This window comes from Protomyctophum bolini (assembly GCF_963924005.1).
Source record: "Protomyctophum bolini genome assembly, chromosome: 1".
NCBI classification, from domain to species: Eukaryota; Metazoa; Chordata; class Actinopteri; order Myctophiformes; family Myctophidae; genus Protomyctophum; species Protomyctophum bolini.
Window position 1 is genome coordinate 51,535,742 of NC_137862.1, and position 24,921 is coordinate 51,560,662.

At 41.9% G+C, this 24,921-nt stretch overlaps 2 protein-coding genes across 3 annotated transcripts in view; both read right to left on the reverse strand.

The window, feature by feature from the left end:
- Nucleotides 1–2,944: 2,944 nt before the first annotated feature.
- Nucleotides 2,945–14,992, reverse strand: LOC308320736 (low-density lipoprotein receptor-related protein 1-like; the record flags this gene model as incomplete). Its single annotated transcript, XM_080771388.1, has 6 exons — nt 14,915–14,992; nt 4,873–4,902; nt 4,214–4,336; nt 3,925–4,065; nt 3,177–3,299; nt 2,945–2,952 (listed from the first exon to the last, which is right to left on the reverse strand). Exons 1-6 carry the CDS (start codon nt 14,961–14,963, stop codon nt 2,945–2,947), a joined length of 474 nt encoding a protein of 157 aa, XP_080627514.1. The 5' UTR covers nt 14,964–14,992.
- Nucleotides 14,993–22,028: 7,036 nt separating this feature from the next.
- The window catches only part of LOC308311005 (cytoskeleton-associated protein 5-like), a 28,053-nt gene continuing 25,160 nt past the window's right edge, over nt 22,029–24,921 (reverse strand). For both annotated transcript variants that reach the window (XM_080757500.1, XM_080757499.1), the window contains exons 41-43: nt 24,774–24,836; nt 23,349–23,423; nt 22,029–22,349 (exon numbers count right to left, since the gene is read on the reverse strand). In XM_080757500.1, the coding sequence (XP_080613626.1) occupies nt 22,140–22,349; nt 23,349–23,423; nt 24,774–24,836 (348 nt within the window). In that variant the 3' untranslated portion in view covers nt 22,029–22,139. The remainder of the gene's footprint in view (nt 22,350–23,348; nt 23,424–24,773; nt 24,837–24,921) is intronic.

Sequence of the window (24,921 nt, forward strand, 5' to 3'; positions counted from 1 at the left end):
CGACTGATCGTCTTGGTGGGGAGAGCTGATGAGAACCCTTCTGTCCAATAGACCATCTGCTGCTCGTAGTCAAAGTCCAGAGCCCACACTCCTTTCAAGTCCTGTCACAGCACAGCAGTTAGTTAGTTAGCAGTTAGTCTCTGACAGGTCGAATACATTCCGACATGTCAAAAGCAGTGTATGAATTGTATCAAATCAAATCATCCTTTATTTATAGCACATTTAACACAACCGAAATTGACCAAAGTGCTTCACAGGAAAGAAAAAACATTTAGAGCAAATAACATTTAAAGCAATTTACATCAAGTAGAACCAGTTACATGGCAAATGAGGCAAACATGATACATGGACAATATAGGAATATATGAGCACATTAAAATCAGATTACATTAAAATCCAGGTACGTTTTAAGTAAGGATTTAATAATCTCGATGGATTGGGCAGCTCTAATAAAGGGGGGGAGGTTGTTCCACAGCTCTGGGGCCGCCACCGCTAAAGCGCGGTCACCTCTTGTTCTGAGGGTTCAGGTGGTTGGCACGGTCAGCAGTGATTGGTCAGCAGACCTCAGAGCTCTGGGAGGGTTGTAGCGCTGTATACGTTCAGCCATATAGGGCAAGAGATTTAACCCATTAAACCTTATAGACCTCTCAGTGTCTCTCAGTGGTGCTCAACCTTTTTCATGACAAGGACCCCCATCTGAAAATATGTAGTTCCATGGTCCAAACTTTTTAGGTCCGGTGAGAAGGTGGACAGCAGCATTTTGGACTAATTGGAGTCTTCGGAGTGAGGTTTGGTTGATGCCATAGTATTAGTACAATAGTCCAGCCTTGAGGAGATGAAGGAGTGAATGACCATTTCAAATTGTTTGAGGGGGAGGCAGGGTTTAACCATGGCGAGGAGGCGTAGGTGATAAAAGCTTGTTTTGACAACAGAGCTTATCTGCTTGTCAAATTTAAAAATATTATCGAAAATAACAGCAAGATTATTTTGCGCCTGTGTTGATATTGGAAGTGAGGGGGCCGAGGTTGTTGACAGGAGGGGTGGAGCCACTGGAGCGTTGTCCAAAGATGATGATTTCCCTTTTATTGTCATAGAGATATAAGAGGTTTTCATCCATCCAGGTTTTAATATCGTCTATGCAGTTCATTAGGGGCTCAAATGTGTTATTGTTGGTGGATGTAAGCGTGTATAGGATGTGTTGTTACAGTATGTTCAATGGTTTTCACCTGTTTGAGCACAGTGTGGTTGGAGCCGTTCAAGTTCATCTTATTCAGTTCGTTGAAGTTGGTGAAGATGAGGAAGGGCTCCACATCTAGAGAAAATTTGACATCACATTTATTTAGCGTAAAATGCAATGCTTAATTTGTTTGGGAGAGACAGAACATATTCATGAACACAGAATCATTTATAAAACTACATACAGTAGAGATGAGAAAGCAATGTAAATATTAGAGTTACCAAGAATGATAATTTACAACGGTAGATTGTATTAGACCAATAACACACAATATTAGTACAGAAAGAAACAGATACCGGTTCCTGCCATGTGACATCAGACAAACAAACAATAAGCCAATACAACAATAGAAAATGCAAATAAAACCAAACTCTGTATCTATGTATGTTAACCCATTTAGGACTGAGACCAGATTCTTTTAAATCATGACAGTTTTCTGGAAAAAAAAGGTTTCTATGTCAGTGGTTTTCAAATTACTTCATGTCAAGGACCCCAACAATTATATGTTATTGGCCGCCGAACCGCATCTGAAAATATGTTGTTCCAGGGACACCCCCCCCCCCCCCCCCAGAAGCAAAGATATGACTTCAAAATGTTCGCTCTCAAATAATATATATTCAAAGATGTGCGCCAGATTTTCATGATTTTTCAAAAATAGCAGATCTACAATGTCTTAGCGCGGCAATCGGTGCCGCGCTATGAGCTTATAGATCTGCTATTTTTCAATAGAAGTTAAAAATTATGCTTAAAACACCAAAAAAATAAAAATGTTAATCACATGCCAAGTTAATTCAAGTTAGATGATGCTGAGCTAAACATGTTTGTTTCATTTAAAAGTTTCATCAGTATTTATTATTTAAACAAGATGAAGAAAGTCCTCACTCCCCACACAGTGACAGCAGCTGTTGTGCTCGACAGACAGACAGACAGACAGACAGACAGACAGTAAACTATTTCACAGTGTTGGCCGCTCGGCGTGGTGCTATTTTGTGCTATTTTGTTTTCATTTTGGGGTACCCAGGCCCCTAAAAAGAGAGGCAGGCACACATTTCACTTGAATTGGATTTCAATACTTTACAATTTTATAATAAAAACAAAATAATATATATATATATATATATATATTCTTTTTAATATTTTTCGGGGGCCACCCTAGTCCTAGGCTTGTATAATGTACGTATATCTGCTATTCTTGGAATAGACAACCAATGTGCTTTCAGTGCTTTGAGCTCCCACTGTTTCCTACCAGATGTGGACCTGCAGATGGTGGGGTCTTCAGGGCTGAGCTGGTAACCCTCCACACAGAGACAGTGGAAGCTGCCCTGTGTGTTGTTGCAGTGCTGGGTGCAGGGATAGCTGCTACACTCATCTACGTCCACACACGTCTTCCCATCGTCCTTCAGACGGAAGCCGCTGGGACAAGTGCACTGTAAGGAGACAGGAACAGAGCGTGATGCTGACCAGGTGTTTCATCAGTGTCTTGGTGGAATCTGTGTCAAATGGCGCTGTTGATTCCATACCTTGAAGCCTATCTTGAGGTCTTTACAGCTGAGCTGGGAGGAGCAGCCACTCAGCTCGCTGTTCAGACACTCGTTAACAGAGCAGCTGCTGAGCTCATCAGAGCCGTCGCCACAGTCGTCCTTGCCGTCACACAGCAATGTCTCCTGGACACAGTTCCCGTTGTGACAGACATAGGCTGGGTGATGATCACATTTCTTCTCTGTTGGAGTGGAAATTTAGAGAAAGGAGGAGAAAGGGAAGAGCAATGGAAGCAGAGGAGGTTTAGAAACTTTAGATGAATGTGATTCTGATCGTGTAAAAGTTTACGACACAAAGCTGTGTGTGTGTGTGTGTGTGTGTGTGTGTGTGTGTGTGTGTGTGTGTGTGTGTGTGTGTGTGTGTGTGTGTGTGTGTGTGTGTGTGTGTGTGTGCGTCTTACCTGGGTTAATACAGTGAGCCTCATCTGAGTTGTCTCCACAGTCATCCCCTTCGTCACACTCATAACTCTTGTGGATGCATCGTTTATTTTGACAAATGAACTGGTCGCTGCGGCACCAGTTTGCTGAGACACAGGAAGTAGTTGTTTAGGTCAATCCATTATCATAGAATAAGAGCAAAAAGCCAGTTCTATAGTTATGTCTATGGATGATGTTTGACGTTCTCTTATTAATGTATCTGTTTTTTTAATTTAATGTACGTGTGACTGATATCTTCAATATCCTACCTTGTAATATAGAATAGTGTATTCTATATTGTTTACATAAGACCTTGATGGAAACAATCCATCTGCAGTCCACATAACTTTTTGTGTTTGACTGTACTCGTGCTGTTTGCATTTCTGTCTAATATTATATTCATTCATTCAATCAATCAATCAATCAATCAATCAATCAATCAATCAATCAATCAATCAATCAATCAATCAATCAATCAATCAATCAATCAATCAATCAATATTGATATATCTTTCCACAACGTATAATATGTATGGGGAATGACCCCACTTCACATGAGACGTGGGTATTTCTTTAAGACACACCAGTAGTTCTGACATGCACAGGTATAGTATAGGTACAGTATATACTGTAAGAGACAGGAGTTTGACAGCCATCTATTCCACTACACTGAGCAGCAAAGAGAGTGTGTGTGTGTGTGCGTGTGCGTGTACGTGCGTGTGCGTTTCTTACTTGCGTCTTTGCAGCGAGTATTCTTGGGAGCTTCATCTGAGTGGTCGTGACAGTCGAGCTCTCCGTCACACTCCCACGCTCTCTGGATGAGACAGCGGCCGTTGGCACAGCGGAACTGGTTGGAGCCACATGGTGGATACTCTGGAACAGGAAGTATAGAGCTTGACATTGTGAATATGTTTGAAACGTTTTAACAAGATCTCGCATTAGGCAGAACTTATTTTCCTATCCGTCTGAGACCAAATTAATTCATATCCATATTCATTCAGTATGAGAAGCGTCCACTCACCACACTCCTTGGGCTCATCTGAGCCGTCACCACAGTCGTCGTCATGGTCGCACACAAAGCTCTTGGGGACACATATTTTGTTTTGACACAGGAACTCTTCGCTGTCACACGTGCTGTTGAACACTGAGGCACAGGAAGTAGTTGTTGGGATATTATTACACAATAAGAGGAAAAAGCAACAGTTCTATCGACAGTTATGCGTGAAGTTCATTTATGAATGTCTGTGTTTATTATTGTCAATACCACACCTGGGATATCGTTAACCTCTTATTTCCATATTTTCCCTGCTTGTTCCTATATATCCGATCTACAAGCACACAACGCAATAAAGTAAGACAGTGAAAATAGCAGATCTACAAGCCCACAACGTGAGCTTGTGGATCTACTATTTTCCTATCTATTAGGGCTTGTAAGTTTTGGTCTCTGTAATGCATCGCAACATCGCATCGCATGTAGATCGGCTATTTTAGCTATTTGAAAATAAATCTAAATAAACATATATAAGTGAAAGTTTTATGAATATCTAACCAACCAATGCAAATGTATTAACAATATATTATGAATGAATAATAACTACAGTGGATCCATTGGACAACAACAACAACAACAACAACAACAACAACAACAACAATAATAATAATAATGTGTTCTTTGTTTACCTGTTGTGTTGTGTGATTCAGTCTGGAGAGCTGAGGAGACAAATATCAGAATAAATGAGTTCCACTGTAACAGAGAACATGGATCGTCTCTATACATTCTGCTTGGGTCTAGTTGTGGTTTATCTGTTGCACCAAATGCACTGGAGAAAAGTAGTTAATTTGGCAGCGATGCATTATGCAAGCGTAATGAAGTTGACCTACTTTTGAAACTATATTTCAGGTAAGATTTCACTATTTGAATATTATATTAAGAATTGCAATTGATTTTTGTACTGTATACTGATACTGCATACTGTAAGGTTTGCCCTTACAGATCAAAATGTCCTCATTTAAGTCTGTTTTCTGTGTTTCCTAAAATTTAGAATTTTAGACTTGTTCTTTAGAACACTGTTTCCCAAATAGGGGGTCGGGACCCATTTGTGGGTCATGGACACATTGTTATGGGTCCCTTTATGTTTTGTTTCCTACATTTTGTTTTTAATTATTACTAGTTCAGGACATAAAAAAAAAGAAATCCCAAAAAAGCAAAAAGTTTCATGAATTAAAAACAAATTAATTTTTTTAAGTAATGTCATGAAGAAATCAAAGAAAGAATATCAAAGAAATTCCATAAATTAGAAAACAAGTGTTTAGGTAGTATTGAAAATAGCCAATCTACAAGCTCACAATGCGGCGCGAAGCCACATGTTGTGAGCTTGTAGATCGGCTATTTTAACTAGGCTATAGTTTGGGTGTCGGGGAGGGGAGACATCATATTTTTATTTTTGGGTCACAGGCTAAAAAGGTTTGGGAAACACTGGTTTAGAAGAAAACCTCTTTATTGCATACGGACGGTAACTATTAATTAATTTCAGTAAGTGGACCCTGGCCATTTAGACCTGAGCTCGATTCGTCAAAATATCTTCTAAATCATGACAGTTTTCTGAAAATCTATGTTGTCAGTGGTGCAACCTTTTTCATGTCAAGGACCCCCAGAATGATCTGTATTTGACTGCGGAGCGGACACCTATCTGAAAATATGTTGTTCCAGCGAAAGCAAAGATTTTAGTTAAAGAACATTGGCTCTGAAAGAATATATTCAGCAAGCTTGTAGATCTGCTATTTTTCAACAGTTAAATAATAACATAATGCTTAACGCATTTAGACCTGAGGACGATTCTACAAATGCCTTCTAAATCCTGACATTTTTCTGTCAGTCGTTCTCAAACATTTTCATGTCAAGGACCCCCAAAAATATATGTAACTGGCCGCTGACCCCCATCTGAAAATATGTTGTTCCAGGGACCCCCCCAGTAGCAAAGATTTGAGTTAAAAAACGTTTGTTCTGAAAGAATATATATTCAAAAATTTGCAACACATTTTCACGATTGATCTGCTATTTTCAACAGCTAAAGAATAACATAATGCTTAATTCACCAAAAGGGGTTCCCGTCCAGAATGGGTTGCATGACACATACAGTATATGTACCCACTGGTAGAGCCTTGAGAAGCAGAGCGTCTCAACCTTGACTGTTCCACAACCAGAGGAGCTTCTCTACAGATGATAGCTTTAATGGAGTCTAATCACCACAACTCTGCATAACAACAGTGTTCTACAGAATCACAATAGCGATTCTGAGATTTTTCACAGTCGACTTGTTAGACAGTAAAGTCGAAGTTGAGTCGATGCAACGTTTTATGACGGGGGGCCTCTCCAATATGGCACAGTGTATGTATCTATATGGAAAAGCGCTGATTATCAAAACATAAAAATGTAAGAGTAAATACTAAACACGCAAGTGTGCCTCGCACACTGACACTGTTACACAGACCAGAAAAGAGAACACAGTCAACAGGAGAGGGGGCATAATTGGCACACAGCACAGCGCAGCGCCCCGAGAACACAATACAAAATATAACATTAACACTATAGTGGCAGTACAGCAACCTGACCTTCAGAACACAATAGAAGACATAGGTCTATATTAACATTTATAGCAGCCAGCAGCACAACACCAGAATACAATCTGCTGACCTTCCACGTTCACGCCGTGAACACGTGTATTCCTTCTCCTCCTCCTATAGCCCTCGATGGCACTGTCTAGTGAGCTAATCTAGTGAGCTAATTTAAGACTTGCGGTGGACGATCTCTTCAAAATAAGAGTATCCTCTAGAGCATTGAAAAAAAGTTTAATTTGCACATTAGGACTACAAATTAAGCATTTAAATGATGCTATAAGACACACATTATGTTTCTGTGTAAAAACAAGTCATTAAATAATAATAATAATAATAATAAAGTTATCTAAATGGATAAATGCTATTCACTGGAGTGCATGGACTTTATAAAGTGGACACTGGACAAAAGATGGCTCCGCGAGGCAACTATCTGGACATACCCACGCGTTCGGGGAGATGTCCTCTACCACACCCCACTCTCCGCTAAGCGGGAGAGGTGTAAAATTCAGAGCAGCAGACCTTCTATTGGGGTCAACACTCAAAAAAGTGCCGTTTCCAGACCCAGAATGGACACTGGACAAAGAGGCCTCCGCGAGGCAACTATCTGGACATACCCACGTGTCCGGGGAGATGTCCTCTACCACCCCACAGTCTCCGCTAAGCGGGAGAGGTGTAAAATTCAGAGCAGCAGACCTTCTATTGGGGTCAACACTCAAAAAAGTGCCGTTTCCAGACCCAGAATGGACACTGGACAAAGAGGCCTCCGCGAGGCAACTATCTGGACATACCCACGCGTCCGGGGAGATGTCCTCTACCACCCCACAGTCTCCGCTAAGCGGGAGAGGTGTAAAATTCACAGCAGCAGAGCTTCTACTGGGGTCAATGCAAAAAAAATTACCGTTTCCGGACCCAGACTGGACACTGGACAAAAGACGGCTCCGCGAGGCAACTATCTGGACATACCCACGCGTCCGGGGAGATGTCCTCTACCACCCCACAGTCTCCGCTAAGCGGGAGAGGTGTAAAATTCAGAGCAGCAGACCTTCTACTGGGGTCAATGCAAAAAAAATACCGTTTCCGGACCCAGACTGGACACTGGACAAAAGACGGCTCCGCGAGGCAACTATCTGGACATACCCACACGTCCGGGGAGATGTCCTCTACCACCCCACAGTCTCCGCTAAGCGGGAGAGGTGTAAAATTCAGAGCAGCAGACCTTCTACTGGGGTCAATGCAAAAAAAAATACCGTTTCCGGACCCAGACTGGACACTGGACAAAAGACGGCTCCGCGAGGCAACTATCTGGACATACCCACACGTCCGGGGAGATGTCCTCTACCACACCCCACTCTCCGCTAAGCGGGAGAGGTGTAAAATTCACAGCAGCAGAGCTTCTACTGGGGTCAATGCAAAAAAATGTACTGTTTCCGGACCCAGACTGGACACTGGACAAAGAGGCCTCCGCGAGGCAACTATCTGGACATACCCACGCGTCCGGGGAGATGTCCTCTACCACCCCACAGTCTCCGCTAAGCGGGAGAGGTGTAAAATTCACAGCAGCAGAGCTTCTACTGGGGTCAATGCAAAGAAATGTACCGTTTCCGGACCCAGACTGGACACTGGACAAAAGACGGCTCCTCGAGGCAACTATCTGGACATACCCACGCGTCCGGGGAGATGTCCTCTACCACACCCCGCTCTCCGCTAAGCGGGAGAGGTGTAAAATTCACAGCAGCAGAGCTTCTACTGGGGTCAATGCAAAAGAAATTACCGTTTCCGGACCCAGACTGGACACTGGACAAAAGACGGCTCCGCGAGGCAACTATCTGGACATACCCACGCGTCCGGGGAGATGTCCTCTACCACACCCCACTCTCCGCTAAGTGGGAGAGGTGTAAAATTCACAGCAGCAGAGCTTCTACTGGGGTCAATGCAAAAAAATGTACCGTTTCCGGACCCAGAATAGACACTGGACAAAGAGGCCTCCGCGAGGCAACTATCTGGACATACCCACGCGTCCGGGGAGATGTCCTCTACCACACCCCACTCTCCGCTAAGCGGGAGAGGTGTAAAATTCACAGCAGCAGAGCTTCTACTGCAGTATAGATTAAAATAAATAGCTGTGCTTTTCTTACACAGGTTTATTTGTGCAGCATAGGCTCCAGAGAATCTCTGCAAATCACCTGAGAGGAGATCTGACCATATTGTTATCTGCCTTTCCTACCACTATTCTCCAGCAGCGTAACAAGTACATACTCATGCTATCTTGATTGAAGATACGCATACTGGCTTTTAAAAGCACTATGGACCTGTCACTATTAATCTGAATCGGTGTTGTGTTTGTACCAAATATCTCCTTCTCTTTGCATCTCAATTGTGTGAGTAGTTCCTCTATAGCCGATTGAGTATGTTCTTCAGAGATCATGAATGCAACAGGAGTTGATGAATTAAATGAACTTACTATAATTTCATAATACAAAATCCTTTTCTCTGTTAGTTTAGTCTTAATGATCCCCCCTGTGGCATCCCATGATGCGACACATTGTGTAGTCGCATTGTGCCACAGTTTCACTCCTGCTTCACTAAAACATATAACCTTAAGGGGACTAACTTTAATAACTTGAATGAATCCTTTTACAACAACACTGTCTGTGTCTTTATCCTCCCATTCTTTTTTTAAGGTCCATCAAAGCTTTGATCTCACTGTTATCCTTCCATCCTTGTTTCCGCTGTTCATATTTGACCTGCCTGTACAAAGAAGTGCACAACAACTGGCTTTATAGGCACATGAACACTGCTGGTTTGATTTAAATGTGATTCATCTACACTAGTGCTGTCTTCCTGCACATGAACACTGCTATTCTTTTCAGGCTTTATCGGCTGCACATGAACACTGCTGGTTTGATTTAAATGTGATTCATCTACACTAGTGCTGTCTTCCTGCACATGAACACTGCTATTCTTTTCAGTATATAAAATCGGTAAACGGTAAAAAAAATTGCATTGACCCCAGTAGAAGCTCTGCTGCTGTGAATTTTACACCTCTCCCGCTTAGCGGAGACTGTAGGGTGGTAGAGGACATCTCCCCGGACGCGTGGGTATGTCCAGATAGTTGCCTCGCGGAGGCCTCTTTGTCCAGTGTCCATTCTGGGTCCGGAAACGGTATTTCTTTTGCATTGACCCCAGTAGAAGGTCTGCTGCTCTGAATTTTACACCTCTCCCGCTTAGCGGAGACTGTGGGGTGGTAGAGGACATCTCCCCGGACGTGTGGGTATGTCCAGATAGTTGCCTCGCGGAGCCGTCTTTTGTCCAGTGTCCAGTCTGGGTCCGGAAACGGTACATTTTTTTGCATTGACCCCAGTAGAAGCTCTGCTGCTCTGAATTTTACACCTCTCCCGCTTAGCGGAGACTGTGGGGTGGTAGAGGACATCTCCCCGGACGCGTGGGTATGTCCAGATAGTTGCCTCGCGGAGGCCTCTTTGTCCAGTGTCCATTCTGGGTCTGGAAACGGCACTTTTTTGAGTGTTGACCCCAATAGAAGCTCTGCTGCTCTGAATTTTACACCTCTCCCGCTTAGCGGAGACTGTGGGGTGGTAGAGGACATCTCCCCGGACGCGTGGGTATGTCCAGATAGTTGCCTCGCGGAGGCCTCTTTGTCCAGTGTCCATTCTGGGTCTGGAAACGGCACTTTTTTGAGTGTTGACCCCAATAGAAGGTCTGCTGCTCTGAATTTTACACCTCTCCCGCTTAGCGGAGACTGTGGGGTGGTAGAGGACATCTCCCCGGACGCGTGGGTATGTCCAGATAGTTGCCTCGCGGAGGCCTCTTTGTCCAGTGTCCATTCTGGGTCCGGAAACGGTACATTTTTTTGCATTGACCCCAGTAGAAGCTCTGCTGCTGTGAATTTTACACCTCTCCCGCTTAGCGGAGACTGTGGGGTGGTAGAGGACATCTTCCCGAATGCGTGGGTATGTCCAGATAGTTGCCTCGCGGAGCCGTCTTTTGTCCAGTGTCCACTTTATAAAGTCCATGCACTCCAGTGAATAGCATTTATCCATTTAGATAACTTTTTTATGTTATTTAATTACTTATTTTTACACAGAAACATAATGTGTGTCTTTACAATAACTGTAATGTAATAATAATACTAATAATGTAATGTAATAATTATTTAAATAACGAATTAAATATCCTTATTTTATTCTGAAGGCAACCGGATGTCTTAAATTAGCTAGCTCTCAGACAGGAAGTTCTAAATTAGCTCATAAGACGGAGCCCAACTCGATAACGTTCTCATGTTACTTCTTTTCTGAGCCATGCAAATAAACAACAACCCACTCTGACCGGAGAGGGAGAGATTCATGCGTTCCGTGCGTAAAGCTAAACCAGAAACAGGACAGTCACTGCATCAGCAAGGAGGTGTGTGTGTGGGGGGGGGGATCTATAGTCTGGGGATAAAGTTTGCGTGCTTCTATCTGTTACTTCTCTGCCACTGACTGTGCAGTTCAACATCAGCCATTCAGGAAGTCAATACGGACTTTAAGCAACGACTGTTTTCAGGACGGACACAGCATAAGAGAGGTGATGGAGCAATCGGTGTAAATGTATGACAGGCTCAGCTATAATTTCAATAAACATGGTTATGACATGGCGTTGTAGTGTAGGTTCTCCCGTAGTAGAAAGGGCTGCGACGGAGAGCAGGTTTATGTATCGAGCATTTCCTGTTGTCGTGGGCCGACTGCCGTATCCGTCGTTCCTTAAAGTCGCTAATAGTGGGACACCGCTGAAAGCCACCCACAGATCTTCTTTTCGCAGATAAGTAAGCCTGGGACCGAGGCCACACACAGATGCAGTTAGGTTCTTAATTAAGGGCGCGTTCTGAATGCAATGCAAACGAAAAAAAATAAATAATAATATATATATATATATATATATATATATATATATATATATATATATATATATATATATATATATATCATTATTATTTTTTCATTCTAATTCTAATTTGAATCGACTTGTGTTAATGAAATCGATGCAACAATGCATCGATTTTTAAATGAATGAGACGTTTTATTTGTATTTTACAAATGCGTGCGCTCGTGCATGCGTGCGCACGTGCACACACATGCGTGCAGGCACACACACACACACACACACACACATACACACACACACACACACACACACACACACACACACACACACACACACACACACATGCGCCCATGCACACAATTCAATTCAATTCAATTCAATTCAATTCAATTGGCTTCATTGGCAGAGAAAAGTGAACACTGCAGGATGTTTAAAGGGATATTTCACTTTCAAACATAGGTCTACCCCTGACAGTATTTAACCTGATTCATTCAATATTTTGATATTTGATGTGCATTTTATCCTTATTACTTCAAACAAGATAAAAACAACAATTAATTGTCCCTCTAATTCTAGTTCATGAGGGGCTGTGTTTTTTCAATTATACCTTTTTATTTATTTATAGAAAGAAAATGCATGGCCCCTGACGTATTACAGTATTCAGTCACCTGAACCAAGGACGGATGTTTTAGATAAATCCATCATGGTATTCAAATTTGAGTTTGAAATTACAATTAGTGTTTGTAATTGAGGGGGCGTGTCTGATAAAAATCAAATTATGAATCGAGCATCTCACATGTTTGAAATGCCCCTTTAATGAGTCATGCTAATGACTGCTAATGATTTGTGGCCATATTACCAAGTGTTACCAAATAATGTATCTATCGTCATTGTCGGGAATAGTAATTGACAATATATAAAGTCACAATATCAATTTTGATGAGGCCACTGCATTATTTAAAAAAAAAATGTAATGAACATTTTGGAGTTGGTTTCTCCCCGACAGCAGAGATATCATAATAAATGTCCTAGATCTAATATCTAGACGTCATGAACATGCTTCCTGCATACCCCAGGGACATGCAGAGAGTGTTAGAGGGGCAGGGGCTGAAATCCCGTAAGAGGGCACTTTTAGACAAAAATTGCGAAAATAGCAGATCTACAAGCTCACAACGCGTCACAGCGCGACACGTTGAGAGCTTGTAGATCAGCTTTTTGGGGGGCGCAACCCAGCACTCTTTAGCTAGTGGATTTCAAAACAAATATGTTCAAGTTCAGGAGACTGCAGAAAAGCAATTCTCCTGAATGCGCTGCCTTCCAGCATGTTGGAAAGGAAAGGAGTTGCATTTGCATTTCTTTCACCACACAAAGGTTATATTTCTGTGGTTATTTTACAGACGGGCAAAAGGGCAGGGGCTGAAGCCCCCTTTGATGTCTATGTGTGCACATCCCATGCCATATACCCACCTGTGGTGTCCACCTGGCTGCTAAGTCCTGCCTCTTCAGTGGCTAAGGCTGGGTTAGTGGTCACAGCATCATCCATGGCATCCTTGGCCCTTCCACCTTAGGATATTGTCAATAGTATTGTCACTTTTCACACATCTAACATGATCTCGCACCGGCATTTTTCTCTTCTTGACTCTTATCTTTTCTGATGCGTTTCTCACATGTGTTCTTTGTTTCCCTCAAATGATTAAAAGTAGAGGTCATTCTGACAGGCAGGAAAACTTGCCAGAAAAAGACTACCGGTATATATAGCACTGATGAAGGTCTTAGGACCGAAATGTTTGCTATACTTTTAATGTACTTTTATGTTAAAATAAAATAAAAATATGTTTTCTTAAGTCTCGGTCTGTTAGAGTTTTCCTTCATTTTTTTATATAGTGAGCGAGTCTTTTTCTGTCAAGTTTTCCTCTATGTTTTTGAGACACTGCTCCTGTAGTCAAGTTGGAAAAAAAAGGACGAAGATAAAAGGCTTCAGCATTCTGACAGACAGACAGACAGACAGCAGTACAGCGGTCAACGGCGTGACGCGGCGGACATGGCAGATCTGGAGGAACTGATAATGCATTTTGAGCTTGTAGATCAGCTATGTTTGCTATATTTTAATTTAAATCCTGATTTATTCATTTATTTTTGCTATTTTGCTATTTTGGAATCCTGAAAAGTAACCGTTTAATTTTAAAAAAGACAATAGCATTTGAACTGTAGTAATTAGCTGAAATCAATAATATATGAGTATTCTGCTATTAACCTGCGGGCCGCATTATGTGAAGGTGGGGGCCCCCGGGCCGCCATTTACCATGTGTGGTTTAGTTAGTAGGACTCCTAATATGACATATTGTCGGTACAACCTATCTCAAACCCTCACCCTAACCCTAACCTCCCACGGGACAGCACACCTAAAACCTTAACCCATGTTTAACCAATAAATATGCACCCTGACTGACTTTCAGTAATTGGGTCTTATGATCAAAATAAGAACATTATAATGGTGCGTAAACATTTTTATAAAAACTTTTGCCACTTCTGCTTTAATATAATATTGTAGCACAATTTGCGGAACAACAGCATTCCACTGCTCCTACAAGTACAAGTTACTGGCAAATAAAAACTTGATTGTTGATTCACAACAAATTCACAACAAAATTCAAACAAATTCACAACAAAACAAATCCATGACATGTGGGCTTGTAGATCTGCTACGTTCGTCGCGTGACACTGTCTTACGACTAAGTATAAACATGACTTGTGCTGCTGCCTGCAGGCCGCGTAGACTGGCCGCTCTGCTTGTTACATCACAAATCCCTAAGAATATGAACTTTATATGTTGAAAAATGATTGTGTCATTTGGAATTTATAAATGAGAAAAAGGTCAAGGCTAACGATCTGGTTCGTCTGTAGTATATAATACTTTATTGCGTGAGACAATTTTATACTGTACTTTATGTCAAAACATGGGACTCACCAAACCTGGTGAGATTTTTTAACATGAACGCATCTAGACTACGACCCTGACAGGAATAAACCTATATATTTCCCAGTACATATACAGGAATGTGTTCAAACTAGTCCTTAATGACAGGACACTTCTAAAGGATTCACAATGTAAAAGAAAGTCAGAGGTATGCATTTTAGCCAAAAACCATTGAGTGATTTAAAGGTGATGAGTTTAGTAATCAATCAACGCATTAAAACAATCAACAAGTTAAAACAAGAGTCCTACCTGAGGTCCAGAAAAAGGTGAACAGCACCAATATTTGGTAAAAATTCATATCTGTTTCTAGCTGTCAAAACAGATACATGGACGTTCAATCAGACTTTAGTCTTTAAACGGGCATTCAGTCAACAAGAAGCAGTGTGGTCTGGTCTCTTTGGGGTCGGCACTTCGTGTTTTATCATGTTCTCTTCATCAGTCATGTGGTTTCTCTGTGACGTCACGCTGCTCTTACTGACACTCTGACAGGAAATGCTTATCAACGCGGTAGTTGGAAAACCCAACACATCACCATTCACCAGTAAGCCCAGTGCACACTGGGTCAGCGCCATTATTCAGACGCCATGTTGGTCCGACTCGCCCCATTACTAACCCTGTCCCTAACCCTAATCCTAACCCATTACTAACCCTGTTCCTAACACTAACCCTTATTACCCACTTCCTGGTGTCCCTTTTGGGGGGCTTGTCATTATAGGCATGCATGACATTTATTATATTATTGTCAAAAATAGCTGTTATGTTACAATGTGATCCATCAGCAATTTTCACTTTTTTTGAGCACTGCTAATGTGTGGCTTTGTGTGTATGTCTACTATATTCTCTCCCTCCCTGTTTCCTGTCTGCATGTCTCCACTACATACAATCGAAAAAAGTCATGAAAGCCCAAAACATTTCTTTAAAAAAATAATGTCTAAAGTGTAGATATCTGTTTTTGAAATGAGGCCTCTGGTATAGCCACACAGGACTATAATAGTGAAATGAGGCCTCTGGTAGCCAAACAGGACTATTATAGTGAAATGAGCCCTCTGGTAGCCACACGGTGAGGCCTCTGGTAACACAGGACTATAATAGTCTATTTTACGTCATGATGATGCACGATGATGAGAGTGCCCCTCACTTCACACAGGTGTGATTTCTATACTTTTGTACAGCCATTTAAAAGTAACCAATCATCAAGCTCTATACAAGCACAAGCTGTGATACAAGAACAAACTAATTCAATTTCAATTCAGCAATGCATTGATATATAAAAAAAAAAGTTATACCAATTATGAATTATTTATTATACTTTTCACCTGACTGGGCCTCACACTGCTGCAGCTGGAACAGAGCTCACTGATATATTAATGAATGCCTTTAAGACAACTGGATGGTGAATATTAGGTCATTCAGGTTGAAGGCTGGCCTGGTGGTGGTAGTGTGCTTCTGTGACGGAGGCTCACAGCGCGCCACAGAGAGACACATAATTACATAATAATCACATTTCTGAAAAAAGGATAAACTATTCTCAACTTTTAAAAGAACTCTGCTCAGCCTGCAGGAAAAGTGCTCTGAGCACTGCATTGTCTTACAAATGTGGCCGATATGTGGCCAACTTTTGTTCATTTCTCATAGGATTTAATGTTTAAATGACCATAATGTGAATGCTAAGTTTGTGTCACAGACTACATGACACCAAAGAGACATGAAAAAACCTCAGTACACTGACTAAACCTGCACTACTTAAACAAATTAATGGACGCCAGTCAGTCTTTATAGACACTACAGCGGTGCCCGTTGGGCACTGGCCTGCTTGGAACGATGCAAGTTGGAAATGGATGCCCCACCCGTTATGTCTGCGTCCCTTTTCTGCCCAAATGTGGAGTCTTTGTGGCGGTTCTGGTCAACTGTGGGTAAGACCGACTCAAGGCCGGGTTTCGGTCGTTAGACCTTCATCAGGGCGGAGTAAAGAGCAACATTTTTGTCACCAACTGTCACCAACCTTATGAGTGTGCATTGGCCTTTAAATTATCTATAGGATCTTAATTTTATTTTTAAGCCAATACACTCATTCTAGATCAGAAGATAACATCTTCACTTTCCGGAAAACCCAAATGCCACACAGCAGATCTATGAGAAATGACGTCTCTAACCACATCCTGCGGTTGACAAGTTTCCATTTAAATGCTTTTCTCCAAAACTATACTTTTTAGTTATTTACTAATACTAACATTACTGTCAATCTCCAATGAATATAGCCTCGGGTTTGTCAATCTTGTTATTCAATCTTTGATATATGGACTCTGGGTCCATGTATCACAAACACAATGGCAATGATACAGTCCAGTCTACCCTCTCTCTTCTGTAAAACACCTCTATCAGTGTCTATCCCTCTGTCCTCTTCCCTCCGTGTCAGACTGGCTGGTGTGTGCGTGCGTGCGTGACTTACATCTGCGTGCGTGGCTGTGTGTGCGTGAATATGTGTGATTTTTTTATTTTTATTAATCAGATTTTAAGTCGACAAATAAAATATGTCAATCCACACCCATCATCTAGCGGCGGGGGATTGCACCCTTGGTACACACCAAAAATCAGATCTAGTAGGCCCAAAGTCAGGTCTGTCAGGACGTGGCCTGAGGACGCTATCCCTGGGCCCCAGGACTGATTCAGCACCACAGACTGGGATATTTTTAGTGGCCCGGCAGCGCTGACGTGTGGGTCTCTGAATTATTTCACAGACTCAGATCGGATTATATACATTTTTGGGAAGTTGTATTTATACAACGTATAGTTTCTGGAGAAGAGACCTCCTTCCGCTTGACCTTAACCACTCCTCCCTCATTATCAACAACTCCTCCCTCCTCATCAAACTCACCTGCCTTTCATTATCACCTGGCCAATCCCCGGTGCAATGACGGAGCAGAGACGACCAACCGCTCATTCCGAGTATAGAGCAAAGATGACCGTCAGCTCCAGAGACTAAACGCCCCCACCCTGAGTCTCGCCCTACCTTGGGTTCCTCACTCCACTCCACTCCGCATTCATCTCGTTCAGTTTCAATAAACTGTTAACCTTGAGCGAAGGTGTGGTCTCTTACTAAGTGAAGTGTGCATATTGTTTCACACTGGAAGCAGATCCGTGTTTTTCCAAACCAAAAAACACCTGGATGACACCAAAACTATACAATCACTAGTAAGAGCCAGGAATGCAGCACATACAGAGCTGGGGACACCAATGCATACAGCACGGCTTGGTCAGCCCTTAGAAATGGTATCAGGTGTGCCAAGCTGGCATATAAGACCGCCCTCTCCCCTCTGATGGCTCCTTTGTCTTGAGCACTCATCTAGGCCTACGCCACATCAACTCCAGGAAAGCGGCGGGTCCAGACGGAATCCAGGGATGGGTGCTCAAGGTGCTCAAGGACTGTGCAGCTGAACTAGCACTGTCTCTGGCCTCATGCTGGGTCCCCGCACGTCTCAAGGCAGCGACAAGTCCCGGTTCCCAAGAAACGGAATGGCACAGGCCTGTGACTATACAGGCAAACAAATGTTGCATGTTTATATGTGATCAGTGTGTTTGCTGTCATGCTGGGTCTCTTGACACTGTTGCAGATCAGATGCAGCCTCGCACTTCTAGGCAGGCAGGCAGGCAGGCAGGCACTATTGCTCATGTCTCATCAAAAACGTGTTTTCAAAAAGTATTTACCTGAAAGGTTTAAACCACAGGATGTGCTTACAGTCTTTAAAAAAAGATCCCATGCAGTCAAACCCCACTGTGCGTGCGTGCGTGCGTGCACGCGCATGCACCAGTGGTCCTTGAAGGGGCTTCCAGGGGTTCCACAGTAACATGTATTAACATGGCATCACCCAGTATAACCACTTTGACCTAATGTTTTACTTGTTGTACATTTATACTTTTGTACAGCCATTTAAAAGTAAGCAATCATCAATACAAGCACAAGCTGTGAAATTAAATTAGAACAAAACTAATCTCAATTTCAATACAGCAATGCATTGATATATAGGAAAAAGGTAGGCTATACCATTTTACTTTTCACCTGACTGGATTGTGAATTTGAGGTAATTCAGGTTGATAGTGTTTTTGTGAGCCCAGTGGAGGTGGAGGGAGGCTGGCCTGGTGGTGGTACAGTGTGCGTGTGGCTGCTTCCGCTGACAGCACGGCACAGAGAGACACACCTGATTGGACAGATGATAAAAAAGCATTATACAACATTTCTGAAAATTTCTATTCTCAACTTTTAATAGAACTCTGATAAGAAAAAAAGTGAAGATCCATGCAGAGGTGATCAGGTGTGATCAATTGGCTAATTTGGGCCCTGTCCAGAGCCTGCATAGGCGGCGGCCCTGTCCAGAGCCTGGGCAGAGCTAGCCTTTTGTGGCGGTTCTGGAAAACTGTGGGTCAGACCGACTCAAGGCCGGGCACTGCACTCCCCGTGGTGGAGTGGAGGAACGCGTGTGTCTAATTTGAAGCATTTATGGATAGATGGTCCACTTTTGACACATTGTTTGTTGCTCCTTATTAAGTGACGTTTCGGTCATCAGACCTTCATCAGGACGGAGTAAAGAGCAACATTTTTGCCAAGTTTCCGACAGTGTGCTTTTCTGCTTTTCAAAGATTCCCTAAATGCACTTTTGTCCTACGCAGTACACAACTGCAGTCAACAACCTTATGAGGTGTGCATTGGCCTTTATGTGTAGGATCTTATTTTTATTTTTAGGCCAACACACTCCTTCTAGATCAGAAGATAACATCTTCACTTACAGGAAAACACAGCAGATCTATGAGAAATGACGTCTCTAACCACATCCTGCAGTTGACAAGTTTCCATTTTTCCAAAACTACTTTTTAGTTATTTACTAATACTAACATTACTGTCAATCTCCAATGAACATAGCCTCGGGTTTGTCATTATAGGCAAGACATTTGTTATTCTATCTTTAGTACAGACTCGGGGTCCATATATCACAAACACAATGGCGATACAGTCTAGTAGTCTACCCTCTCTCTTCTGTATAAGCCCTCTACTCAGTGACTATCCCCCTCTCCTCTTCCCTCAGTGTCAGACAGACAGCCTGGCCCCTCCCACTAATTTTACGAGTCAATTAAATGGTCACATCACCCCTGAGATCATGTGTAATTATTTTGGTGGGGATTGAGCCCCCCAACATATTGTTTTTTCAACAAATGGTGAGATTTTTGGCATTTGTGGCGCCCCCATGGGTGAAAATGGAATTGCTTTTGGCACTGGCAAAGTTCTCTTGAACCCTGTTGGGACCTGTTGGGTAAGTAGCCTAGTGTGTTATGGTGCTCAGCTGTGCCACGCATCAAATGCCAATTTGGCCTCAGCACAAACATATCATGCGCAGCAGGGCAACCACATGGTCAGCAGCGTCCCTGAATGAGTGCATTTGGACTGGGGCTTGAGGGCTTTCTGACACTTTGAATGTGCCAGGGCCCTTAGTGTTGCTTTTCATGGGGATTTGTTGTATGTCTATGTGCAACATTGTGGTTGTGTAGCATATCTCTGCTGTTGGGAAGAAACCACCTAACTCCAAAATGGTCATTTTTCAGGAAATTAAGAAAACCTTATATTTTGAAAACAAAGCAATACTGCCTCATCGATGTTGGTTGTGTGACTTTATATATTCTACATTATGTGGGGAGAGGTGGTGGAGTTAGCTGTTTTCGCAGACAGTTTGAGTGTGAAGCAGTCTTTACTGAGCCGAGACATGGAGTGAGACCAAATGAACTGTGCTGAACATACACACGCTCGCACACACACACACACACACACACACACGCAAGCTCACTGCATGTGGAACACAACACACCACACCGATACTAATACTAAAAGTATACGGTCAGAAATGTGCTCTGTTGCTGTCTCATCACAAACCTGTTTAGATTTTTTTTTTACTTTAAACCTGAAGAAAAAAAAACTAAAATAAACCGCACAGGGAGTGCTGACAGTTACTGCCTCTGTGGTGTGCGCGTGTGGTGTGTGTCTGTGTGTGTGTCTGTGTGTGTGCTCTCAACCAGTCTAATGGAAGGCGTGAAGCATTTATCTTGTCTTCTGATCTTCACAGCTCGAGCAGCGTGTGGTCTCTTCATGCTCATCTGGATTTGGCTGGTTTGGCTGCACGGTTAGTGCAGGTAGTGACACTTCACTATATGGAGACTGTATGAACACAAACAGTGGAGCATCTTGAAATAAGTCTGCTTAAAACTATATGAACACAACAAGAATGTAAAAGTCATGCTAGTGACGTGCTGTTACTAACCCCAAATAACTTCTACATCATTTCAGTTACATTCTAAAAATCATTATACGAGAAAAGATGTAAAGACTAATGGTTGTACAAATACACCCCAGAAAGTCACCCCATTCTGTGTTGCCTAGAACTGGAGGTCTGAAAGAAATCAGTAACAGTAACAAGTACATCTCAGTGACATCACAAAGCTGTTCATATTGTTACTGTTTTTTGTCAGACCTACAGTTCTAGGCAACACAAAATGGGGTGACTTTTTATTATTTCCAGTTTTCCACACATTTTATTAAAAAGTTTAAAAAATATTCAAAATATCTTGATTTATTCTCAATGTGTTTTTAAATAACAGATGTACAACCTCACGATGTGTCGCTGTGAGCTTGTAGATCAGCTATTTTCATTTGTGGTTGTTTTCATAGACCTGGTCACTTGTTTCTCTTGCAAAACTGGCAACACAGCAAGAGAAAGAGGAACTTATGCACACACAAACGCAAAGACTTAGGGGCCAGTTTGTCACATTCAATAGATCCTGTGATATTTTGTGGTCAGATGTAATTTCTTGGGGTTTATTAGGACTATAGTAAATAATAATTAAAGAAAATCGCCATAACATTTTGTAAAAATATACATATTTTGCCCCATGCTCGAATGCCCCCCTGTCAAAAACTGCTAAAATCCCAAAAACAAAAGAATGCAGCAAATTACATTCACTTTTTAATTTCTCTAATAACAACCTAAAACCTTGGTTGAAAAAAACTAAAGTTGTCCTTTAAGTCAGAAATGAGGACAAAACATATTGCCGTATCAAAACCATGGAGAGCGACAGATTCGACTCGCAAAGGAGGAAGTGAATGATGTGCCCATGCACAAAACATATCCAGGCGCTGTGTGCCAGGCGTTGCCTAGTAACGGGAGCTGTCAAAAAATGTATTACAGGGTTCCCGTTTTGGGGGGGGGGTGTCAGATGTGTCATTTGATCAAAGTAGTGATCGAATCAAACAACTTAATCTGTCTGGGGTACAAGCAAAAGCCAGAGTAGACTGGAAAATGATTTATTGGACTGGATATCCAACAAGGGTTAAAAGGATCTTTATTACAAAAGTAAAGTAAAAGAACTAACGTATAAAATATCACACACATTGGACAATGGACAACAAATATAAACGGGTCAAAGTGGGGCCTATTTAGCGCCCATGCTTTAAAATCTGAAGCCTCCTCTTGATGTCATCCAAGGTGGCAGTGGACTTAGAGACAGACGTAGTAGGGCCACGGGCAGGGCTCTGGGAACAGGCCAGCGCCTGGCTGTCCTGGAGGAGAAAGAGGAGCTTGTTGTCGATGTTTACAGAGGAAGCAGGTCCAGAGGTGTGCGAGGAAGGTTTGTCTGCCTCCTCCAGCTGCAGTGGAGAACAACATAAAGTCGAGATGGATTAAATCATTGCCAACATCTCAAACCATGTTCAGGTTACAAGATTAGTCTGAGGAAATACTACAGTACACAATAGTACTGAATTAAATTAGACTCAATTTCATGGAAACCAAAAAAAAAATATATATAGTGATAAAAACAATTTAGCAGTGCTTCACTCGGTATCACCTTTGCTTTCTGAACCAAAAATCCAAAATTACACCACTGTGACCTGACAAAAATGTCCATTGTTTGGCATATGCTGCAGCCTTTAAGGTGAGGTCTGAAGGGTTTCGTAACTCAGTTCTGGACATTAGACCCCACCCTCTTAGAACAGTGTAACAGCGTACGTTCTTATTCAGTATTTAAGTCCGACGTCATTTTGTAGTGCTACGTTAATGCTTCCAACTCGAGTAGAATTATTAATGTTTTGTACAAGTGTCCATGACAACAAAATGATTTGCTCTGTAAAATATTTCGGGGGCATATTTAGAATGTGTGCAGGCTTGAGTATGTTGAATCTAGTTTGCATTAATGAGGATTTAGTTGACACAATAAAATAAAATGGCGATAGTATTCCATGTGGGGCAGACGGCCTGTCACAGCCAGATATGGGAGAGCAGCGCAGCTTTGTTGTTGCGAGGAAAGCGGTAAAATGAGACTTTCGTGGTTGTTTTCGTCTCAGATTTAGTCTGACGGAGCGTCACAGCTAAAATACTGAATTAGGTCATGTTGTTCGTATTGACCTGCTGAGGCAGAACAAAGTTGTGTTCTGTTGAGAACATACTGCAGCCTTAAGGGGGACGTTCTTCCTGTGCTCTATCGATTTATTTGTTTTATTAGTGGTAAATGCAGTCGTTTAGGACACTTTTATGAGTGCAACCTTTTCTTCCCATTCAACTTAGAAAACATCTATAAACAGACGTGTGAGCCATTATTTTACACACTGCAGAAGTTTTAGCGCAATGCAGCGAGAAGCCCAACGTACCCTCATGTTGCTGGTCAGTCCACGATGTTCTTGCAACACTTGCCGTTTCTCAAGGTTGAAGCCGGAGCCAGAGACCTTAAGGGCAAGACTATGGTTAGTTGGACATTCTTATGTGTAGCAGTGTTGTTTTTGTCGACTGAAACCAAGACGAAAAATGTTAAACTACCTTTTTTCACTGACAAACTAAATTGAAACTAAATGAAAAGTAAGCTATGACTAAAACTAAGACTAAACGTATTGACAATTTTGTCAGATAGAAACTAGACTAAAATGTTAGGAAGGGACTAGTGGACAAGAGATCCAGTATAAGTCATTTAACAATTGGTTGCATGCCGAAAATAGCAGATCTAAAAGCACACAACACGCGTTGTGAGCTTGTAGATAAGTCTATTTTCAGCAAGGCAAGTAAAATGAAAAATCAGTCATTACGACGGCATCAAGGCCCGCCAAAATACATTTTAGCCGACTAAATAAACTGTAGATTTAGTGGACTAAAATCTTATGACATTTGGTAAAACTAGACTTAGTCACATTTTAGTCACCTGGAATGAAAACGATTAGACTAATACCAAAAAGTCACAGGATTAGAGTCTCCAATATCATTAGGAGTATTAAAGTTATTGAGAGTGAGAGCTAAGCAAATATGAGGATCAACTTCAAATATATCAATTTAATACAGAATAAATTGTTCCCCATTGAATTACCATGCAAGGCATGAATGCAGGTGTGTTTATGCACCATTCACAAACATCACATGTAAACAATATACCAAAAACGGACAGATCTAAACAGACTACAGTCTACCGTGTCCTCATTAGCCTGCTACTTAAAAGTGAATAGGTTGGCCTTTTGTGTTGTGATTTCCATGATAATACACCATTTATGACCAACAAATTCAGTAGAGGTTTTCACCTCAAGTCTTCAAATTAGTGATGCACCGAATATTCGTCCGCAGAAATAGCCCGAATAGGCAGAAAATATATCACCGAATAGTGTATGCAATTAATGCATTCAAAAGAGCTGAATAAATGTTTTATGGACCCATAAGTGATTGTTATTCAAGTTAAGTTAAGTTTTGACATAACCATTTCTTTTGCGATAAATCAGGTAGCTTTAAGGTAGGGCCATGACAGCAATGGTAGGAAAAAATATATAAAATATAATATTAATCATATTCTGTATTCGGCCAAGAATTTCCCTTTCGGTGCATCCCTACTTCAAATTAAACTCCAAGTGCCCCATCTGTGGTATATGACGGCATTGGGCTGGACACATTCCCACAGACCTTGCTCCTGGCATTAATTTAGCGCCATCAATATAGGGCCTCAAGTGAGCTCGTCTTATGGCATTATGGGTAGGATAGAAGCTACGGTATTTATAGCATTGCAGCAGTTCAATAGCAATGCACTTTGAACCCCAACACACCTTAACATTGGTCAGTCCATGATGTTCCGGTTGCTTTTCAGGGTTGCAGCTGGTACTAGAGATCTTACAGTGAGAAAATACTATCGTTAGTTGAAGATTCTTATGGTGTTCATTGGTGTACGTGAATATAATTGACATACACAATTAT